Raw genomic sequence first — 19022 nt, forward strand, 5'->3', positions numbered from 1 at the left:
AATTGTAAAGGAGGGAAAAGTTACATAAATATATACATTTTAATGTATGAATGTATAAATTTCACTGTCTGAGCTCAGTAAATCTCCCTCTAAAACATGATTTGTAATCTGATATTTACTTTTGACCCAGTAATGTGTAGTTTACTCTTTGATTTCTGTTTCTCCCATAGATGGATACACAACAGACGACATCGAGTTTTACTGGAAGGGAGGAGAAAATGCAGTGACTGGTGTGTCGCGTATCGAGCTCCCACAGTTCTCCATCGTAGACTACAAACTTGTATCCAGAAATGTTGTCTTTTCCACAGGTAAAATAGCAAGACAGGTTCAAATTAAAACAAGTAAGCCAAAAAAAAACATAAAATAAAATAAAAAAGGGACTCTTTTAGTTCCACATATTTGGCATTATTTATTTAAAATATATTAAATATGACATAATATAGTATAACTGTTTAAAACTCACAGTTTATACTGTGCCTGCCTCTTTATTCAAAATGAAACATATGAAGTAACAAATTATTCATATTTGCAACCTTGAGGTCATGACCCCTTAAGATGCAAAGAGTTTTTTAGCATTACAAAGCTATGTTTCTATATTTAATACAGTAAGTTTATTTGCTTTTGCTTAAAATATTATACAGTATAACATGTCTACAGCATAACCTGGATCTAAAAAGTTAACTCAGTGTATCCCTACAGGAATTTTAGTCTTAAAACTGTTTGCTAGAACTTATTTTTATTATTTGTGCAAGGCAGGATTTAGCACAATAGTTTACATCAGGAAAGTCAATGAAGGGCTGCCCAAATCATTTGTTAAAGTTCTTGTTACAGAGGCAATAACAATAAAATTGATTAAATACTAAAATAGTCAAATGTGTTGCCTTAAGAGTGTAATTTGCACGTCTGTGATAAAGTGTATAGCTTAGTGCAGAAACATGGGTCAGAGCGTAAGGTTGCAGGACGTTTACTACCAAAAAAGACCCTGACACAAAGTCTGCCTGCACAAAATGTGCCATTAGAATGGTTTTTGTAGCATTTTAAAACTCTGATCAAACTGAATTTTTTAACTAAGTGTATTTACAATGCAGAAAAGTGCTGATTTCTACAGATCATGCCTTTTTTGCCAAGTTTTTTTCTGGTTGTCCTGTTTTCTGGCCTCACCCTCACGAGAGTGGTATTCCCATGTACCACTTATTTGAAAAGCTGCCTAATTGGGGCCTGTGCATCAGATATCTCTCTTCCTTATGGTAGAACAGACCAGTAATAATGGAGGAGCAATTACCACTCTATTTCCTCAAGCTTCTAAAGAGAAGAGCAGAGATGGAAGGGGGGAACAAGTGAGAGATGGAGTCAGAGAAGAGAAAAAACAGCCACTTGATACAAACCATCACATATTCATGAGGTAGAAGACCCACTGCATAAATTATTCTCTTCTAAAACTAAGGCATTCAGAGAGGCAGCGCTGTAATGATTATTCCCCATCCTGAATTAATGACACATAGAAAGAGACTGGCTATCTTCTGCACATTGTGAAAAGGATTATGGGAATCGTGAGGTTTTGATTGAGGAGGATGTGACAGTACTGCTGATGCCATGATAATCTTTTTCTAGAAGAGGACAAAATGTTGTCAGAATTCATGACTGTTTTTAACGGCTGTCAATAGAGATTTTATGGCCATCTTTGGGTCCAAATTGTGAGTAGAAGCCACAACACCTACCAGCCGATGCTAACCGACCCAGGCTAGCCATCCAAACCTTGACCCCTTGACCAGCCCAACACAGCAACATTAACTCAACTAATGCTGTGAGTTTAGGGGCGGGACTATCTATTTCTTTGACCAATAGAAGATGAGTGGAGAGTTATGTACTTTCTTGTGTGTCTCTATGTATTTTACGTGAGTAGTGTGGGAAGGTTTTTGTGAGGTATACTGTAAGTAATTAGTCTGAAGTATGTGTAGGTAGCTTAAGTTCATCATGTAGGTTACGTAGCATGTTTTTATAGACTGTGATGTGTGTACAGGTTGCATAATGTGCATCTGTAGGTTGTATTATTAGTGTAGGATGTGTGATTTTGTTCATAGGTTGTGTGCATTTTTGGGTGTGTATGTGTATCTTGGCTGAATGCTTGTTAGTTGTTGTTTTTTTCACCTCCATATATAACTAAGCAAAGATTTCTCATCACATAAGCTGCATGGTATTATAAGGAATAATGTGTTTATATTAACTTCAGTTCTTGGGATTAATGAGTTGAACAGGGTTGAACAATTTACTTTTAACCCCTCAAACCCCTAACCCTAAAGGTCACATTAGTGAAATTTCTATTGGCTTTTGTCAATAGTGTCAATAGTGTAGCAACGTTTCTTATCACAGTTCACACAGAAGTCACTTTCAAAGAAAGCAGCATTCTGGGAGCTTTCGCACAACCAACTTTAACATTTTTTAATTTTTCACCTTCACACGAAATTCCAAATTGTGTGGGCTCCTATTGAAATTACTGCATTTTGTTGGCAAAAATTAATTACTCACTCTCATGTTGTTCCAAACCCATAAGACCTTCATTCATCTTCAGAACACAAATTAAGATATTTTTTTATTAAATCCGAGAGCTTTCTTTCCCTGCAAAGACAGCAATGCAACTGATACGTTCAAGACCCAGAAAGTTAGTAAGGACATCGTTACAAATAGTCCATGTGGCAACAGTGGCTCAACCATAATTTTATGAAGCTACGAGAATACTTTTTGTGCACAAAGAAAACAAAAATAACTTCATTGTTAGTCTTTAACACACTTTTCACGACAGTAACACAATGTATGCATCTACATCAGAATGTCGGCTACAGTGTCAGCAGCAAGAGAAGGAAGAGAAGAAATGATTGAATAAAGTCATTATTTTTGTTTTCTTTGCGCACAAAATGTATTCTCACAGCTTTGTAATATTACAGTTGAACCACAGATGTCGCATGGACTATTTTAACGATGTCCTTACTACCTTTCTGGGCCTTGAACGTGTCAGTTGTGTTGCTGTCTATGGAGGGTCAGAAAGCTCTCGGATTTCATCCCAAATATGATGAACGAAGGTCTTAGAGGTTTGGAACGACATGAGGGGGAGTAATGATAGAATTTTCATTTTTGGGTGAACTGTCTCTTTAAATAAATCTCATGACAAGTGCAATTTCCAGTTCTGTCTTGGGTCCTGGGCCAAAAATGTCACCTAATACAACAAAAATACTCAAAATATAAATAAGGAGTTTTTTGTTGTTCTTGTTGATGTTGATTATAAGGTTTTTTTCTTTTTGAGGAACAGAGAATTTATGCCTATGAATTGATCTGACATTTCACTTTTCGAAGTATGAATCAAATTGAATATAAAAATGTTTGACTTAAAATGGTAGTACATTAGATATGTAGTTAGAATTAATTTACCCAAATAAAAAAATAAAAAAATGCAAATTAGGATCAATTTCATGGGATGAATATTGCTCTTAATTAGAAAAGTGAATTTCTGACACTACTGTGTTGACATATTTCCATTTAGCAAAGGAAGTTTGGAGAGTATATTAATCTGCAGTAGTAGCATTTGATTGAAAAATGTCTGTAGTGCACACTGAGTAAGTTTTTCCTGTACATTTTAAATTTGTATTATGTATTTGTATTTTTTTTTTCAACTCTTAAAAGTGTTCTATTGAATATATGGCTTCAAAACTAATAGACATAGACTACAAGCCATAAAAGTCTAGTTTTGATTTCATAGGGGGCTTTAACATTTAATGTTTACTCACTATTTCATTCTCTTTTCTTGTCTCCTTTCACACTGTAGTGTTTGTGCTCAAGGCAAAGCTACAACAAATCACAGATTTTTTTTTTTTTGTCCACGCTTGCCAGTTGCCATAGCAACAAAAGCTACCCGTGCTGCCACTGCTACTGATGTAAAATGTAAAGAATTTCTCCAAAGCCTTTTTGAAATAAATGTCCGTCTTTTTCCTTTCTCATGTCTCCCTGTTTACTTATTTTTCTCGCAGTCTTTGCTTCTCTTTCTCCTTCATATTCTTTAACTATCTTTCTTATCTCTTTAACAGGTGCCTATCCTCGACTATCTTTGAGCTTCAAGCTAAAAAGAAACATTGGCTACTTCATCCTGCAGACCTACATGCCCTCAATCCTGATCACCATCCTGTCCTGGGTCTCCTTCTGGATCAACTACGATGCCTCAGCAGCCAGAGTGGCATTAGGTATGCTATTTATTCATTAGGATGTCCTGTATACAGCTGATAGGATGTATGTCATCTGTCGTCTCTGCTGTGGAAGTGCATGCTTTTTTTAGCAGTGCATTGTTGGATGTTCCAATAACTAGAATGCCAACATTCAGTATTCTGTTTGAATTGCAACTTTTTCTGTACGCATGCCAGGTCTCCTCAGAGTCCTCACCCTCCCTTTTGGTTTACTTTTTCTTGGATCTTGCCTCCAGACAAACACCGACACACACATATACACTCAGACACATACACAGACAGATATTGTAGGGGCGCATACATCATTTAACAAGAAACCGGGTAGACCCAGGTTGCCACAAACCCATTGCTTTTGACACACTACAGCGACTGCTCGCAGAGAGAGAGAGAGACTGTTTCCAGTGTGTCTTTGCTCTCATGTTGTTATTCCAGAATGAGTAGTGACTCAGTTTGCCCAAAAGGCTACAGAGCCTCTCCAGCTGCAGTGAGTAGCAGGACACAAAAGCTCTGTTTCAAAAACCTTTTAAGGCACACTCCTGTTGTGAAGGCGGTTCCAAATGCTGCCTAAATACTAAGGAAGGAAAAAATCTCAGCAATATATTCAAAATTTACTCTTTGCATTTACATAGTATGTATTATTTGTGTGTGTCATGTATTTTTATGCACGGAGTGCTACACTGGAAACAATTTTGGTAAGAAATCGCTAGAAAATTTGACAAACAATTTTAAAGAAATGGAAAGTAACAAATAGAATGAAATGTGAAATTCCTAGACAAATTGAAATGAAATTTTCTTAAAACATACTAAAATTATTTTACAAAAATATTTTTTTACAATGTATATGTGTGGCTTACTTACTACATTTTTCAATAGAGAGACACTTTTTACACAAATTTACACAAATTACACAAAAAATCCAGAATTACAGCTGAGCGAACTAAAAAATAAATATTCCTAAATTGTAAAATTCCTAAATTGTACACTGTTTAAAGTCTGATTCCTTTTAGTGATTTAGTTTGTTTTGACATTTTTTATTGACCCATTTAAAATGCTTGTGTGACATTTTTACATTGTTTTTGCACTGAACACACAAAATAATATTGTAATACTTATTTCAGTCATTTTAAAATGTAGTAATAGGACTTTTATGTGTAAAATTGTATACACACACTACCATTCAAATGTTTTTTTGTTTGTTTTAAAGAAAATAATACTTTATTTACTTATTTCTTTTTTATTTACTGCTTACTTTTATCAGCATATTAGAATTACTGTCATTCCAATTTCTGAAGTATCATTTGATTTCTGAAGACTAGAGTAATGACTGCTGAAAATTCAGTTTTGCCATCACAAGAATAAATTAAGTTTTAAAATATATTAATTAAAGTTGTAATAATATTTTAACAATATTAATGTATTTTTTATCAAATAAATGCAGCAGGAGAGACATCTGTCAAAAAAATCTTTCAGAAACTATATTTTAAATTGTAATAATATTTTAACAATATCGATGTATTTTTAATCAAATAAATGCAGCAGGAGAGATATCTTTCAAAAACCTCAGAGATATCTTTCAAAAACCTTTGAACGTTGTATATTTGGTTTCATTTAATAATAACATACATAATTATAATTTGCTCCACTATTAAAATAACTTTAAATGTAGTTGACTATTTTTTATTATTCGCCTGTAGTACTGCTAACTACCTTTATATGCAAAGATACTGCGTAGTTGAACTGGTTTAAATTATGAGCAGCTTGTTCCATTTAAGTCAGGATGCTGCCTAGGAGGCGCCTGCCTATTTAGACAGTTTCCAGCAAGGCAGCTTTCTTGGTTGTGAAACAGAGCTACTGCTGTGAAATTTAAACAAAATTTCAGTCTCACTGCCTACAGCCTACTCACTGCCTGTGTGGACAGCAAACTCAGAGCATATGAGATTTAGACAAGCTTCTGCTGAAGAGACTTCAGTGCATGTACAATATTATCATCTGGGCATTTTTAAATCACAGAGATAGATCACATAGTGCAGTACAATATTTTTTTAATCACAGTTTAATGTGTGCGAGACTGTGTTTGTTCATGCACCCAGGTGCGGCTTTTTGAGATGGATGTGATATGTTGGATATGGGTCTTCTTTAGGGAAATTGTCCTCATTAACCATGTTAAGCGGAGAAATGAGAACACTTTACACTGGGAGGAAGGAGTCTCCTGGGTCCCCCACACATATACCACCCATCTCACCTGCCTCTACGCATCATTACATGGCCCCCACCCCCATCTATCTATTTTCTTACTCTCTCTCTCTCTGTTTCTATTCCTCTTTTTCTTTGTCTTTTTCTGCTGTCCTCCCACAGCCAGGCAGCCAAATGAAAACAAAGGGATCAATGCAGCTAGAAAACAATTACATTTAACTTCCATTTCAATCCCAAGGCATGCTGCAGCACAGATGAATCTCTGCCTTAAATGCCTCTGTCTCGCCGCCTCCCACTGCTCGCTGACTCCATCTATTCTCTGCAGTCACATCCGGCCTGGCCTCGGCCCTGTATCTCGCACTGCATTACTGCAGTACACTTAAAGACTTGATTCACTTCAGGAAGGAAGTTATCAAATGATGCAAGAAGCAAATATATATCAAATGATGTAGATGATGTTTCATTGATGCCTTCCGATTGTTTTGCTGACGTGGTCAGGTGTGTAGATTTTCAACTGAGATTATTATACTGTAAGATCTGAAGACTCGCTAATGACTAAAGCCGAGTTATATTTGTAGTCCAGCTTTTTAGATTTTTTTATGTACATTCCAATTGCCAAGTATCTATTTTGGCAGTATTTATTTATTTATTATAATTTGAGCAAACTTGCATTGTGTTTGGCTCCATTCTAATATTAATCAGCCACTTTTTATGATTCAGCCAAAAGATGTTATCAAGATGGCCGCTGAATTTACTGATTATACAAAGAAATAGTTGACCAAAACATGAAAGTTCTGTCATTTAGTCACCCCAATGTCATCCCAAACCTGTATGAAACCTCTTCTTTCTTGGAACACACATTGTATGTAATCTACTGGTTTCTCTTTCTCAATGGAATTGCAATGAATTGGGACTGAAGCATTCAAGAATAAAAAAAAGCACTAAATAATATCAGTTGTCTTCTCAAATCATCACAGCTTTGTGTGATGAAGTCAGTTCTTGAACAAATCATTCAGAAAAATGGATAAACAGATTTCCTGAATAGATTGGACTCAAAATAACAATTCATTTATGAGTTGCTGCTCCTTCCAGGACAGATGTCAAGATTTTCAGTGAATATTGTACACTGTAAAAAAAAAAAAGTTAAAATTTTAAGGCAACAAACTTCAGCAGATTTTTGAGTTTTCTCAACTTGTTAAGTTTATACAACAAAAAGTTGAGAATCTCCTACAAAAATAAGTTGATAGAACTCAAAAATCTGCAAAAAGCTGTTTGCTTTAAAATTTTAAGTTGTCTCATCTTTTTTTTTTACAGTGTATTATTTTGATCTGTTCCTCCTCACACAAAGTTATCATTAACCTTTAACCAGGCAAGTCACTTAAGTTCTTATTTACAGCAACATATGGCTTTAGAATATCTGAAATATAGCACACAATTCATTTTGAACACTTTTATATATTTTTTTTTCTTTTGGAAATTTACCATCTTCCCTTTCATTGTATTGAAATGATTACCCTTCAAAAAGTTGCCTTTTGCTTTGTATAGTAGACGCCGTACTGTACAGGTTTGGAATTACATGAAGGTAAGTCATATAAAGACAAAGTTTTCATTTCTGGGTGAACTATTTCTTTAAAGGAACTTTAACTAAATGCACCTGGTCAAAGTGCCTGAAAACAGTCCGAAATAGATCTTGAGTGCTTGCCGATGTTGTGCATTTCACTTTCAAAAGTCTTACTCAAAAGAACGACATCCCACACTATTCACTGCAGACAGGTCTGTGTGAAGGTAGATGTTTGTTCTGGTTAGGTAACTCCTCTGCACTGAACTCTGTGCAGAGCTGAGTTTGATCCTCCCTTGCTGTGACCTGGTCATGCACAAATCAATGCAGTGTGCTCCACGTACAGCCCTCTTCTTCACACCAGAATGCTGCTTTTGAGTTTATGTAAGCTAGGACAGGCATCCATCTGCCCACACATGTCCTCTCTCACTCTGGGGACTCAGGCCTTTACAGTGAACGCACTGTGGGAGTGAAGCGCCGACCATTTTCTTTGGTCTCTGGTTGTTAAATTGTATTCTACATTCTAATATTCAACTCCAGTAATAAAGCTTGTGAATAAAAGGTCTGAGAGGCTAGACATGCTAATTTTAGTTGACTATTTTGTGCAGTTCTGTGACAGCTCACCTTTTTCTAGAACATTGGATGGTGGTATGTAAAGTTAATTCTGTGAGATTACATAAATTTATGACAGATGGGTCATTGATTCTAAAGACCAGTGATGCTTAACCAATCTAGGGGTAAGTATTGCTTTATAAAATTACATATAAGGCAATATACACTCTGGTTCTTTGGCTCGTAATCATAGGGGAACCACTTTTGGTGTTGTGCACCAAATCTTGGTGCTTCAGTGGTTCTTCAGCTGTTCTTCAGCGGTTCTTTGGCATGACTGAGGTGCTATATAGCACCGCTACCATATACAGAACCTGTTAAACTCCTGTATGGTTCTTCAGCTGTTCTTCAGTGGTTCTTTGGGGTGATTAAGGTGCTATATAGCACCACTGCTGTACAAAGAACCTGTTAAGCCCCTTTAAATGTTCTTTACTATTTAGCACCATTTTTGTTGAAGAAATACAATGCAATATGGCACCTCTTATTGTTCTACATAGCACCATTTGACAAAGGTGCTGTATAGCACCTTTAAAGATATGGTGCCATATAGCACCAAAAGTGTTTCCCCTATGATTACGAGCCAAGAACCACTTTTAGTGCTATATAGCACCATTTTTTTAGAGTGTAAATTAGATAAATGTGTTATAGAATAATTATATATTTAAAAGTTATGGGTCAACAGGTTTTTTTTCTTGCATTCAATTGACCAAAAGTGACAGTAAGGAAATTTACATTGTTACATTAATTTCAATTTCAAGTAAATGCTGAACTTTCTATTTGTTAAAGAATAAAAAAAAAAAAAAGTTGTGACACTGAAGACTGTTGGCTGCTGAAAATTCAGCTTTGCGATCACAGGAATAAGTTGCATTTTAAAATATATTAAAATAGAAAACAATTATTTAAATATGTAATAATATTTCACAATATTACTGTTTAAGTACAGTCTTGACCCTCTATCAATTGCATATTTATTCTCGAACTGCTAGCTTTTCTTGAAAAACTAACACTAGCTTTCTTTTTTCTATTCTATCAACTTGTTTCTTTAAAAAAACAAAAACACTAGGTTTATTTTAAATATATATATTCTATCTACTCGTTTTCTTTAAAAATATATAAATAAAACCTTGCTACGTGTACTGCGTTAGGCTAACCGAGACTTGTCAAAACACTTGCATGTTGTTGCTCTTTTGTTAGTTTTGATTGCTTCCATTGTCCTCATTTGTAAGTCGCTTTGGATTAAAGCGCCTACTAAATGACTAAATGTAAATGTAAAAAAAAAATAGATTCGATGAAAATGTGCATTTAGACTATATAAAGTCAGCAGACAAAAGTTATTGCATCGCTTTACATGAGTCATAGTGCTAATTTATACCCAGTGCAATTAAAAATTTAAATTAAAAACACTGTTAAAGAATATGCATAATGTATGTGAATGTAAAAGATGTTCACCTCAAAATTCTGAACAAAAATCACTTTATTCAGTGGGAAACCTGTTCTCTGCAGCATTAGGGATAACACTAAATTATTAAAGCCATTTAAATAGTCAGGAGACAAGAGAAAATAAGAAAAGCATGTACATTCTTTTAAAATCCACTTTTTGAGGTGTTCTGGGTCTCGGTTGAAAAGTGCCTGGATTGTAATTCCAGGAATTGTGCTTAATGTAACTTTAAATGTTAATGTGATGCTGCTCAGAGTCGAAACTAGGACATGGCTGCTTTGCAGTAAGTCGACGAGACCCTTTTCTCGTTAACAAGGTAACGGCATTCCTTAGGGAGTGTGAATGTGACTGAGACAAGGTCCCCTGTAAAGCACACTGCCCTGCACTAATTACACTTTAATTAGAGGAAAAACCCAAAGTAACGGTCTGTAAATTTAGTACTCGAGCTCTAAGCTATGATCAGCTTGTCATTGTTGGGATGTACGCTCATCACTTCCTTGTAGTTTTGCAATGTGGTTTGGAGAGGAAGTTGGCAGTTTGTTTGAGAAATTAGCTCAGCTATGATGGAGTCTTGCTGTGTTTGTTGCAAAAGAGGTCAGTCCTTTTCAGGGCAAGAGAAATATTGACAGTTTCATTTCTTGCTCCAGTCAGGCATATTCATACTTATGTCCCACCACAGCTACAGCAGAGTCAGCAACAAACACGGTGATTTGAGTGGCAGCATTAACCGGGAGCCGATGTTCGTAAAGCAGATTTATGTCTAATCTGAAAATGAGATTTGCAGAAAGGTAGAACTACTAAATATGCAGAGCAGACGTGACACATAGGGTCGTGTTAAAGGGATAGTTCACCTAAAAATGAAAGTGCTTTCATCAGCCTCTTCAAGTTACTTTCTTTTACACAACACAAACAAATATGTTTTAATGAACGTTGGGGTTCAAAAAACATCTAATCTAATTAATTTTCTTTGCATGGACTAAAATACTTTTTTTCAAAAAAAGAAACTGTTTTTAACCTCACATATGTTTTTGACATTGTTTGCACGTAGACAGTGATTTTAGTTTTGACATTAAGGATATCTCCTTGAAAGCAGTGATAAGTTACATCAAGATATGTCACAACTAGTCTCACTCTCAGACGGCATGTCCTCAGACCGCCCACAGTCTGTTTGCTGACCATCTGACTGATGCATATTGCTCACAAAACTGGAAAGCACTTTCTCAATCTGGCAAGCTCCAATCTGATTGGCTGACTTCACACAAGTCGTGGGAGTGAAGGCATGGAGGTTTTGTGCCTTATGAAAGTCATATTTACAAGTTACCCGGTTGATAAAAGCACTTTTGACAATTACATAATCGCTGGATTTGCTAAAGTTTTTCAGGTTAGTGGCATCAAATCTTACAAAAATATGTGAAGTTGTTAACGTAATTTCGTGAGGAGTACGCCCATCTAATCTTCCAATTAATATCAGAGTATAAAAACAGCGTCTTACCACTTCCGTTGTTAGTTCTTTCAGCATCCCTCCACCTCCCCATCTCCTCCTTTATGCATATTTATTTCATTTATACTTCTGTCTATAGAGGCGCTGTTGGAGCTCGAGTAGAATAGTTACTCTGAGCCCTCCGTTGCAGACATCAAGCCAAATCCGTCTACCACTAATGCTAAGATTATATGGGCACACAAACTGGTGAAATACACATTGTGGCACTTAGTACAATGATACATTTTCTTAGACAAAATGTCAAAATTTCCAATATGGAATATGGAAGGACATCCTTTTTAATGCCACCAGTCTACTGAGGTATAGTCTTTTTAAGTGCTTAAAAACTGTATAAATTGTGGCAGGTTGCTTTATATGTCAGTTCGAGAGTCTTATCCTCTACCTTATCTATGACCATCATTTCCCAAAAATCATCACACATGAATAATGAATGAATGACTCTGAATAATGACAGAATATGCCTGTTGTTTGGAAAAAATTTGGAAAAATAATGGAGATATTTTACAGAGGGAAAGTTTTAACAGTATATTTGTGTTCTCTTCTCTGTGTGTGCGCATGTGTGTGTGCGCGTGTGTGTGCGTGTGTGTGTTTGTACATATCCGAGTGGGTGTTTGAGCAGTTGGAGTATTGCTCCTCTTTGAACTCACAGTGATACTGACTCAGGATTGACTCACACAATAAACAGAATAGAGTATCACAGCATAGAATCAATAAAATGCATAGAAAATAGAAAACTGCTATTGACTTTTCTATTTATATAATATAATCTATAATATAAGACATTCTATTAAATATGAATAGCATTTGGGAAAGCTTTGGGGAAAGGGAGCAAGACACTCAAGAAAAAAAACAACAACAGTGCTGGGCTCTTCTCTTCAGCTGTGACCAAGTTGATCAGTCATGCTGTTTTATACCCTGAATGTTATTCTCAATTTCTCAGATTTGGCCTCGGTACAAATGAATCCAATATAATCAACTAATTAGGTCAGGGCTCACATAATGCATAATATACAAAAGGGTGCAGCATTATGGCTTTGTAGTGGCAATTAGAGGTTGGGAAACTGTCAGTTAAGGGATAAAACAGCATTTTACTAGTATTGCAATCAATTATGAAGTTAACCAGGCTTCTGCCATCATAAGTGGATTATTCATAGCTAGATTTGACAGTGTTTTGGTTGTGTAATTCCGTTTACTAAGCAGGGCTCGGATCTGGCATTTTAAACATTGTGACAGCACTCAATCTGTAGCACCCATTCTCAGAGTCCAGATTCATGGTGGGCGTTGGAACAGAGGTGTCAAATGAGAGCGCTTTCATCCCTGGCTGAGTCCTTCCCTCAAATTTCAGTGTCAATGTGTTCTGCCTTCCATAAGCTTGTACTTTCAAATTAGTTACACTTGGTTGTACTGAGACTGACTGTGTAAACCTTAAAGTTTGCATGTACTTCATAGCCCATATGTTGCAATGGTTAGCTCACTCGAAAATGAAAAATATGTCATTATTTTACTTACCTTCATGATGCTTCTAACTCGTATGCTGTTATTTTTTTGCAACATTATAAAAAAAATCTACTTTTTTCATTTTTGCTCAAATATTACATTTTTATTTAATATTATTTAAATATTATTAATAAGAATACCTTTTTTCCCCCATACAGGTATTACCACTGTGCTGACCATGACCACCATCAACACCCACCTGAGAGAAACACTTCCCAAGATCCCCTATGTCAAAGCCATAGACATGTATTTGATGGGCTGCTTCGTCTTTGTGTTCTTGGCTCTGCTGGAATATGCTTTTGTCAACTACATTTTCTTTGGACGAGGGCCTCAGATGCAGAAAAAGTTGGCTGAGAAAGCTGAGAAAGCCAATAACGAGCGCAACAAGTACGACGGCAACAAGGTAAAAGTCATTATTTTTTATTGCTATGCCAGTTTGCACAATGACTGTATTGTGTGCTAAAGAAGAGTGTAAGCGTGTTAGATTTTAAATTTTTTTTTTTGGTAAAAGTTTGTGTTATGATAGCTCTGGGGGATACGATACAATAGCATGAGTGAAGAAGAGGAAAAAACGCAAATGTGAAATTTCTAAGTAACAGTAATGAAGTTTATGAAAATGTTGCAATTAAAAAATAATTAAATTCTTACTGTTCTACGGAATTAAGTAACAATGCAACGCCATTAGCTGACAACACGGCAAAATTAAAATAAATAAATATTTGTAGCCTTCAAAATGCTTTGGACGACTTAGGGTAGTGCTGTGCGACACTGATTATAACTGATAAAATTAAATATAAACCATGAACCAAAAACATGTCCTGACCAGACATGATGTGATGCATGACAGGATTCTATTTTAGAAACGGTTTCTATTTCTGCAACATCGAGGCTGGAACAACAACATACTAACAATGAAAAAGATAACCTCAAGTGCTTTATTTAATGTTAAAAGTGTCTAAAACAAGTTTGAATGTCATTTTGCTTGACCTTTACAGTCATGCAGAAAATGACAGAGGATAATTTACCTCAGATCTTGAAAATAAAGGAAACAACAAAGATTGTATCAGTCGTTTAGTATATTTATGAATTAAATTATATACTCATCCATTTTGTTGCAAATGCAGTGTGCTTGCAGAGAACCTGCCCACATGCTCTTGTGATTGACTGTGATTTGTGATTGATTATTGATTGATTTGTGATTTGACAAATTGCTTGTTGCTGGAATCTTATCACATAGTGTCTGGTTAAGACAAGGTGTGAATATGATAAAATGAAGCAACATTTTTGCTAAGCTATAAGCTGCTTCCATGCTGCACTTCTTTTAGCGGTACAGTTTAAGACATCTCCTAGTACTGATGAAAGTCAATATTCCTCCTGCATGTTTACTCCTGGAATGTTGTGTAAGAAATATGGTCACTGTCATTTGCATGTGAATAGTTACACTACAACAACGTCCCGGAATGTGTCATTTTTTTTCTTTTAATCACAAGACAAATTGCAGACTCAAGTTGAGATTTTCAACTCTTGTTTGTGTTTTTCTGACCAGCCTGTTCAGGAGGGAGGCAACTGCAAGCCATCATCTGTTAAACAGTCCAATCAGGTACAAGGCCACCATCACTCACGAGGGGTGAGTGTGTGTATTGCTGGCTTTTTTGTCAACATTTGTAAGCTTCCTTCTGAAATCCTCCTAGCAACAGTTTTACTCCATAACAGCAGGAACGTGCGGGGGGGGGTGCTTTTTTTTATTAAATGTGAAGGCCTGCCCAATCTAGCTATTTGTAAAATTAATTAATAATTAAATTATCCACATGATGACCTTTCACCTGATGATCTCATCCGGGACGATCCCTCACGTTCAGACACATTTAGGATGCCTTCAATAACGTCTGCGGCTGCCGGTAAGTGGAGTTCTCTGCAGAGCGGTGTGCTTGTAAACTTATATTATTGAATTATTATTATTTTACGAGAACGGCGTGAAGAGATCATGCACAGTTGTTTTTATATTGCTGTGTGTAGCCTGTGGAAACAAGGTTAGCTGCAGCAAGGGGCTACAGTATTTTTGTTCAATGTTTTCCTAATGACAATTTTATGATTGGTTTATAAAGGCTACTACGAACACCCTTTTCCCATTTTTATCACAGAATAATTCGGGAAATATATTTTATAGTTTCTATACTAAATGATATGTCAATCAGTACTGCATTTTTCATATAGTTTATTTATTTATTACCTGAAGATAAGTTGAAAAACACACATAAACCATATATTTTTGCGTCATGTGTTTATTGTCTTCACTACAGTGATAGCAGTGTGAGTTTGTCCATATTAGGGATTTCCTGCACGTCAAAAGTTTCTGAGTGAGAGCGTCCTCTGGCTTGAGTATGAATGAAACATGCACTGCATGAGAGTGTTCAGCTCTCCTGATATTCACATCTCCTCATTTTGGATACGAATAAAACGTCAGGTCATGTCTCTTTTCATTTAAATCTGGATTTAAATCTAGAAACCTCTATGTGAAAACACCTGCTCGAGCTCGAATAAAGTGCGGGGGACGAATTTACATTTTATTAAAATGAATATTAAATATTAAAAATGAAGCTAACGTAGTTCTACACACAGCAATAAAAACAAAGGTGCTTGTTCTCTTTCGTTCTTGCTGTTTCATTGGAAAAGGATTAAAGCGCGTCAAGGTGTCTTGTCTTTTTTTATGTTATCTGACTAAAAACTATTAATACTTTGAACTATTATTATTACAGTATTTATTTAAAAAATGTAGAGTGCCTTAAAAATAATTATCACAACACTGGTAAAACAGGCTTATGCTGAGTTTCTCGTCCTCCGAATTATACTTATCAATCCAATGGGGCAGTCGTGGCCTAATGGATAGAGAGTTGGACTTGTAACCCGAAGGTTGTGGGTTCGAGTCTCAGGTCCGGCAGGGATTGTAGGTGGGGGAGTGAATAACCAACACTCTCTCCACCCTCAATACCACCCTTGAGCAAGGCACCGAACCCCCAACTGCGCCGCAGCGTTGGCTGCCCACTGCTCCGGGTGTATGTTCACTACTGAGTGTACACTTGGATGGGTTAAATGCAGAGCACACATTTCACTGCTGGTTATACTCTGTATAATTGTGTATGTGACAAATAAAAACTAATTATTATTATAAATTAATCAATCCTATTTTTATAATCATTATCATTCAAAAAATGTATGAATTCAGAACAGGATTAGAATAGAATTCTATTTTAAATAAGACAGGAATATTTTTTTCTACATCAGCAACAGTAGTGTTTACAACAGCAAAACCACCAAACCCTGTAAACTCAATAACAACAACAACAATAATAATAATAATAATAATAATATCATTCCAGAGTAATTAAGAGGTGCAAAAAATGTCTTTAACATTTAAACTTAAAATGATCTTTTCTGTTCTTTCTTTTTCAAACCTACGTCATGGCATTTGCTGCTGTATCAATACAGAAGCATTCATTTCGATACACATATCAGCAAGTGTTGTGTTTTCTGTTTTGATATTCTTATGTTGATGTTGTTTTTAATATTTGTTCTACAGTTGCCTTTTAAGTATAAAAAGTGTTATACAAATAAATTATTATAATTATTATTATTATTATTATTATTGGTGATTACCAAAATTACCATTTTTATGTTTCTGTAATGGTTAATCCACCAGTATGTGTAAGATCTTTAGTGACAGTATAGTGTTTCTAATGCTAAAATATAATTATTGTTGGGATTGAATGCATTCGAAGATAGATTGCACAAAAGTTTAATCAAAAGCAAGTCTTTGGGAACAACTAGAAACTATTTGGAAGTCAGTAACAACAGAGACTGTGGAAAAGTGCATACAAATTATGCCAGCAAGAATGCAATCTTTTATCAAGGCCAAAGGAGGCCATACAACCAGTTTTTTTGTTATTATGTGTGAATGAAAACTATTAGTTGTTTCAGTTTGTTATTTGCCCAATGATAATACAATTTGAAATATTTTTTTGATGGGCGGTCTAATACATTTGTTAAGCTCTGTATATAGCTATATATACACTGAACAAAATTATAAACGCAACACTTTTGTTTTTGCCCCCATTTTTCATGAGCTGAACTCAAAGATCTAAGACTTTTTCTATGTACAAAAGGCCTATTTCTCCCAAATATTGTTCACAAATCGGTGTAAATCTGTGTTAGTGAGCACTTCTCCTTTGCCGAGATAATCCATCCACCTCACAGGTGTGGCATATCAAGATGCTGATTAGACAGCATGATTATTGCACAGGCCACTCTAAAATGTGCAGTTTTACTGTATTAGGGGGTCCGGGGGGGTCCGAAAACAAATCTGGTGTGACCACCATTTGCCTCACGGAGTGCATCACATCTCCTTCGCATAGAGTTGATCAGGTAGGTTGTTGATTGTGGCCTGTGGAATGTTGGTCCACTCCTCTTCAATGGTTGTGCGAAGTTGCTGGATATTGGCAGGACTGGAACACGCTGTCGTATACACTGATCCAGAGCATCCCAAACATGCTCAATGGGTGACATGTACAGTGAGTATGCTGGCCATGTGAGAACTGGCATGTTTTCAGCTTCCAGGAATTGTGTACAGATCCTTGCAACATGGGGCCGTGCATTATCATGCTGCAACATGAGGTGATGGTCATGGATGAATGGCACAACAATGGGCCATCAATAAAATGCACCTGTGTTCGTTGTCCATAACATACGCCTGCCCATACCATAAACCCACCGCCACCATAGGCCACTCGATCCACAACGTTGACATCAGCAAACCGCTCACCCACACGACACCATACACGCTGTCTGCCATCTGCCCTGTACAGTGAAAACCGGGATTCATCCATGAAGAGAACACCTCTCCAAAGTGCCAGACGCCATCGAATGTGAGCATTTGCCCACTCAAGTCGGTTACGACGATGAACTGCAGTCAAGTCGAGACCCCGATGAGGACGACGAGCATGCAGATGATCTTCCCTGAGACGGTTTCTGACAGTTTGTGCAGAAATTCTTTGGTGAAGATGCTGAATGTGGAGGTCCTGGGCTGGTGTGGTTACACGTGGTCTGCGGTTGTGAGGCCGGTTGGATGTACTGCCAAATTCTCTGAAACGCCTTTGGAAATGCCTTATGGTAGAGAAATGATAATTCAATTCACGGGCAACAGCTCTGGTGGACATTCCTGCAGTCAGCATGCCAATTGCACGCTCCCTCAAAACTTGCGACATCTGTGGCATTGTGCTGTGTGATAAAACTGCACATTTTAGAGTGGCCTTTTATTGTGGCTAGCCTAAGGCACACCTGTGCAATAATCATGCTGCAATAATCATGCTGTCATATCTTGATATGCCACCCCTGTGAGGTGGATGGATTATCTCGGCAAAGGTGAAGTGCTCACTAACACAGATTTAGACAGATTTGTGAACAATATTTGAGAGAAATAGGCCTTTTGTGTACATTGAAAAAGTCTTAGATCTTTGAGTTCAGCTCATGAAAAATGGGGGCAAAAACAAAAGTGTTGCGTTTATAATTTTTTTCAGTGTAGTTTTGTGAGGATTTGAACTGCAAACTCACTTGTTTACACTTTGCCCCTTTCTTGATTGCCAATGGCTGCAAAGTACAACGTGAAAGCGCAAGGCTTCGTACGCTCCGTAGCGGATTCACACATCCATGAGCGAGGCATTTCAGTTGAAGAGACGGGAGTTGTGCGACACCACACAGCATGCTCCTAGAATCTGTTTGAGTAATATATGGGCGCCGAAACGGAAGCGCACAGGTTCACGCAATAGGCTAGCCTATGTGTGAATCCGGCAATAGATTGCGCATCCACTGTTTCATGTTTAAAAAAAAAAAAACTTTCTGAGAACTTAGTACGTTCTGATGAAAGAGTATGTATAGGCCACAGCTTTTGATGTTTGAGAATACATCGCTTGTTTCACCGCAGAAAATTTATTTGCGTGGTGCCCC

The 19022-nt window shown here is 36.6% G+C and overlaps 1 protein-coding gene across 1 annotated transcript in view; it reads left to right on the top strand.

Annotated features, from left to right (window-relative positions):
- The window catches only part of LOC306879621 (gamma-aminobutyric acid receptor subunit beta-3-like), a 70621-nt gene that overhangs the window by 48461 nt on the left and 3138 nt on the right, over positions 1–19022 (top strand). The window contains exons 7-10 of the mRNA XM_079432718.1: positions 171–308; positions 4077–4229; positions 13184–13428; positions 14572–14652. Coding sequence (XP_079288844.1) covers positions 171–308; positions 4077–4229; positions 13184–13428; positions 14572–14652 — 617 coding nt within the window. The remainder of the gene's footprint in view (positions 1–170; positions 309–4076; positions 4230–13183; positions 13429–14571; positions 14653–19022) is intronic.

The sequence above is a fragment of the Barbus barbus genome (assembly GCF_936440315.1).
Source record: "Barbus barbus genome assembly, chromosome: 13".
NCBI classification, from domain to species: Eukaryota; Metazoa; Chordata; class Actinopteri; order Cypriniformes; family Cyprinidae; genus Barbus; species Barbus barbus.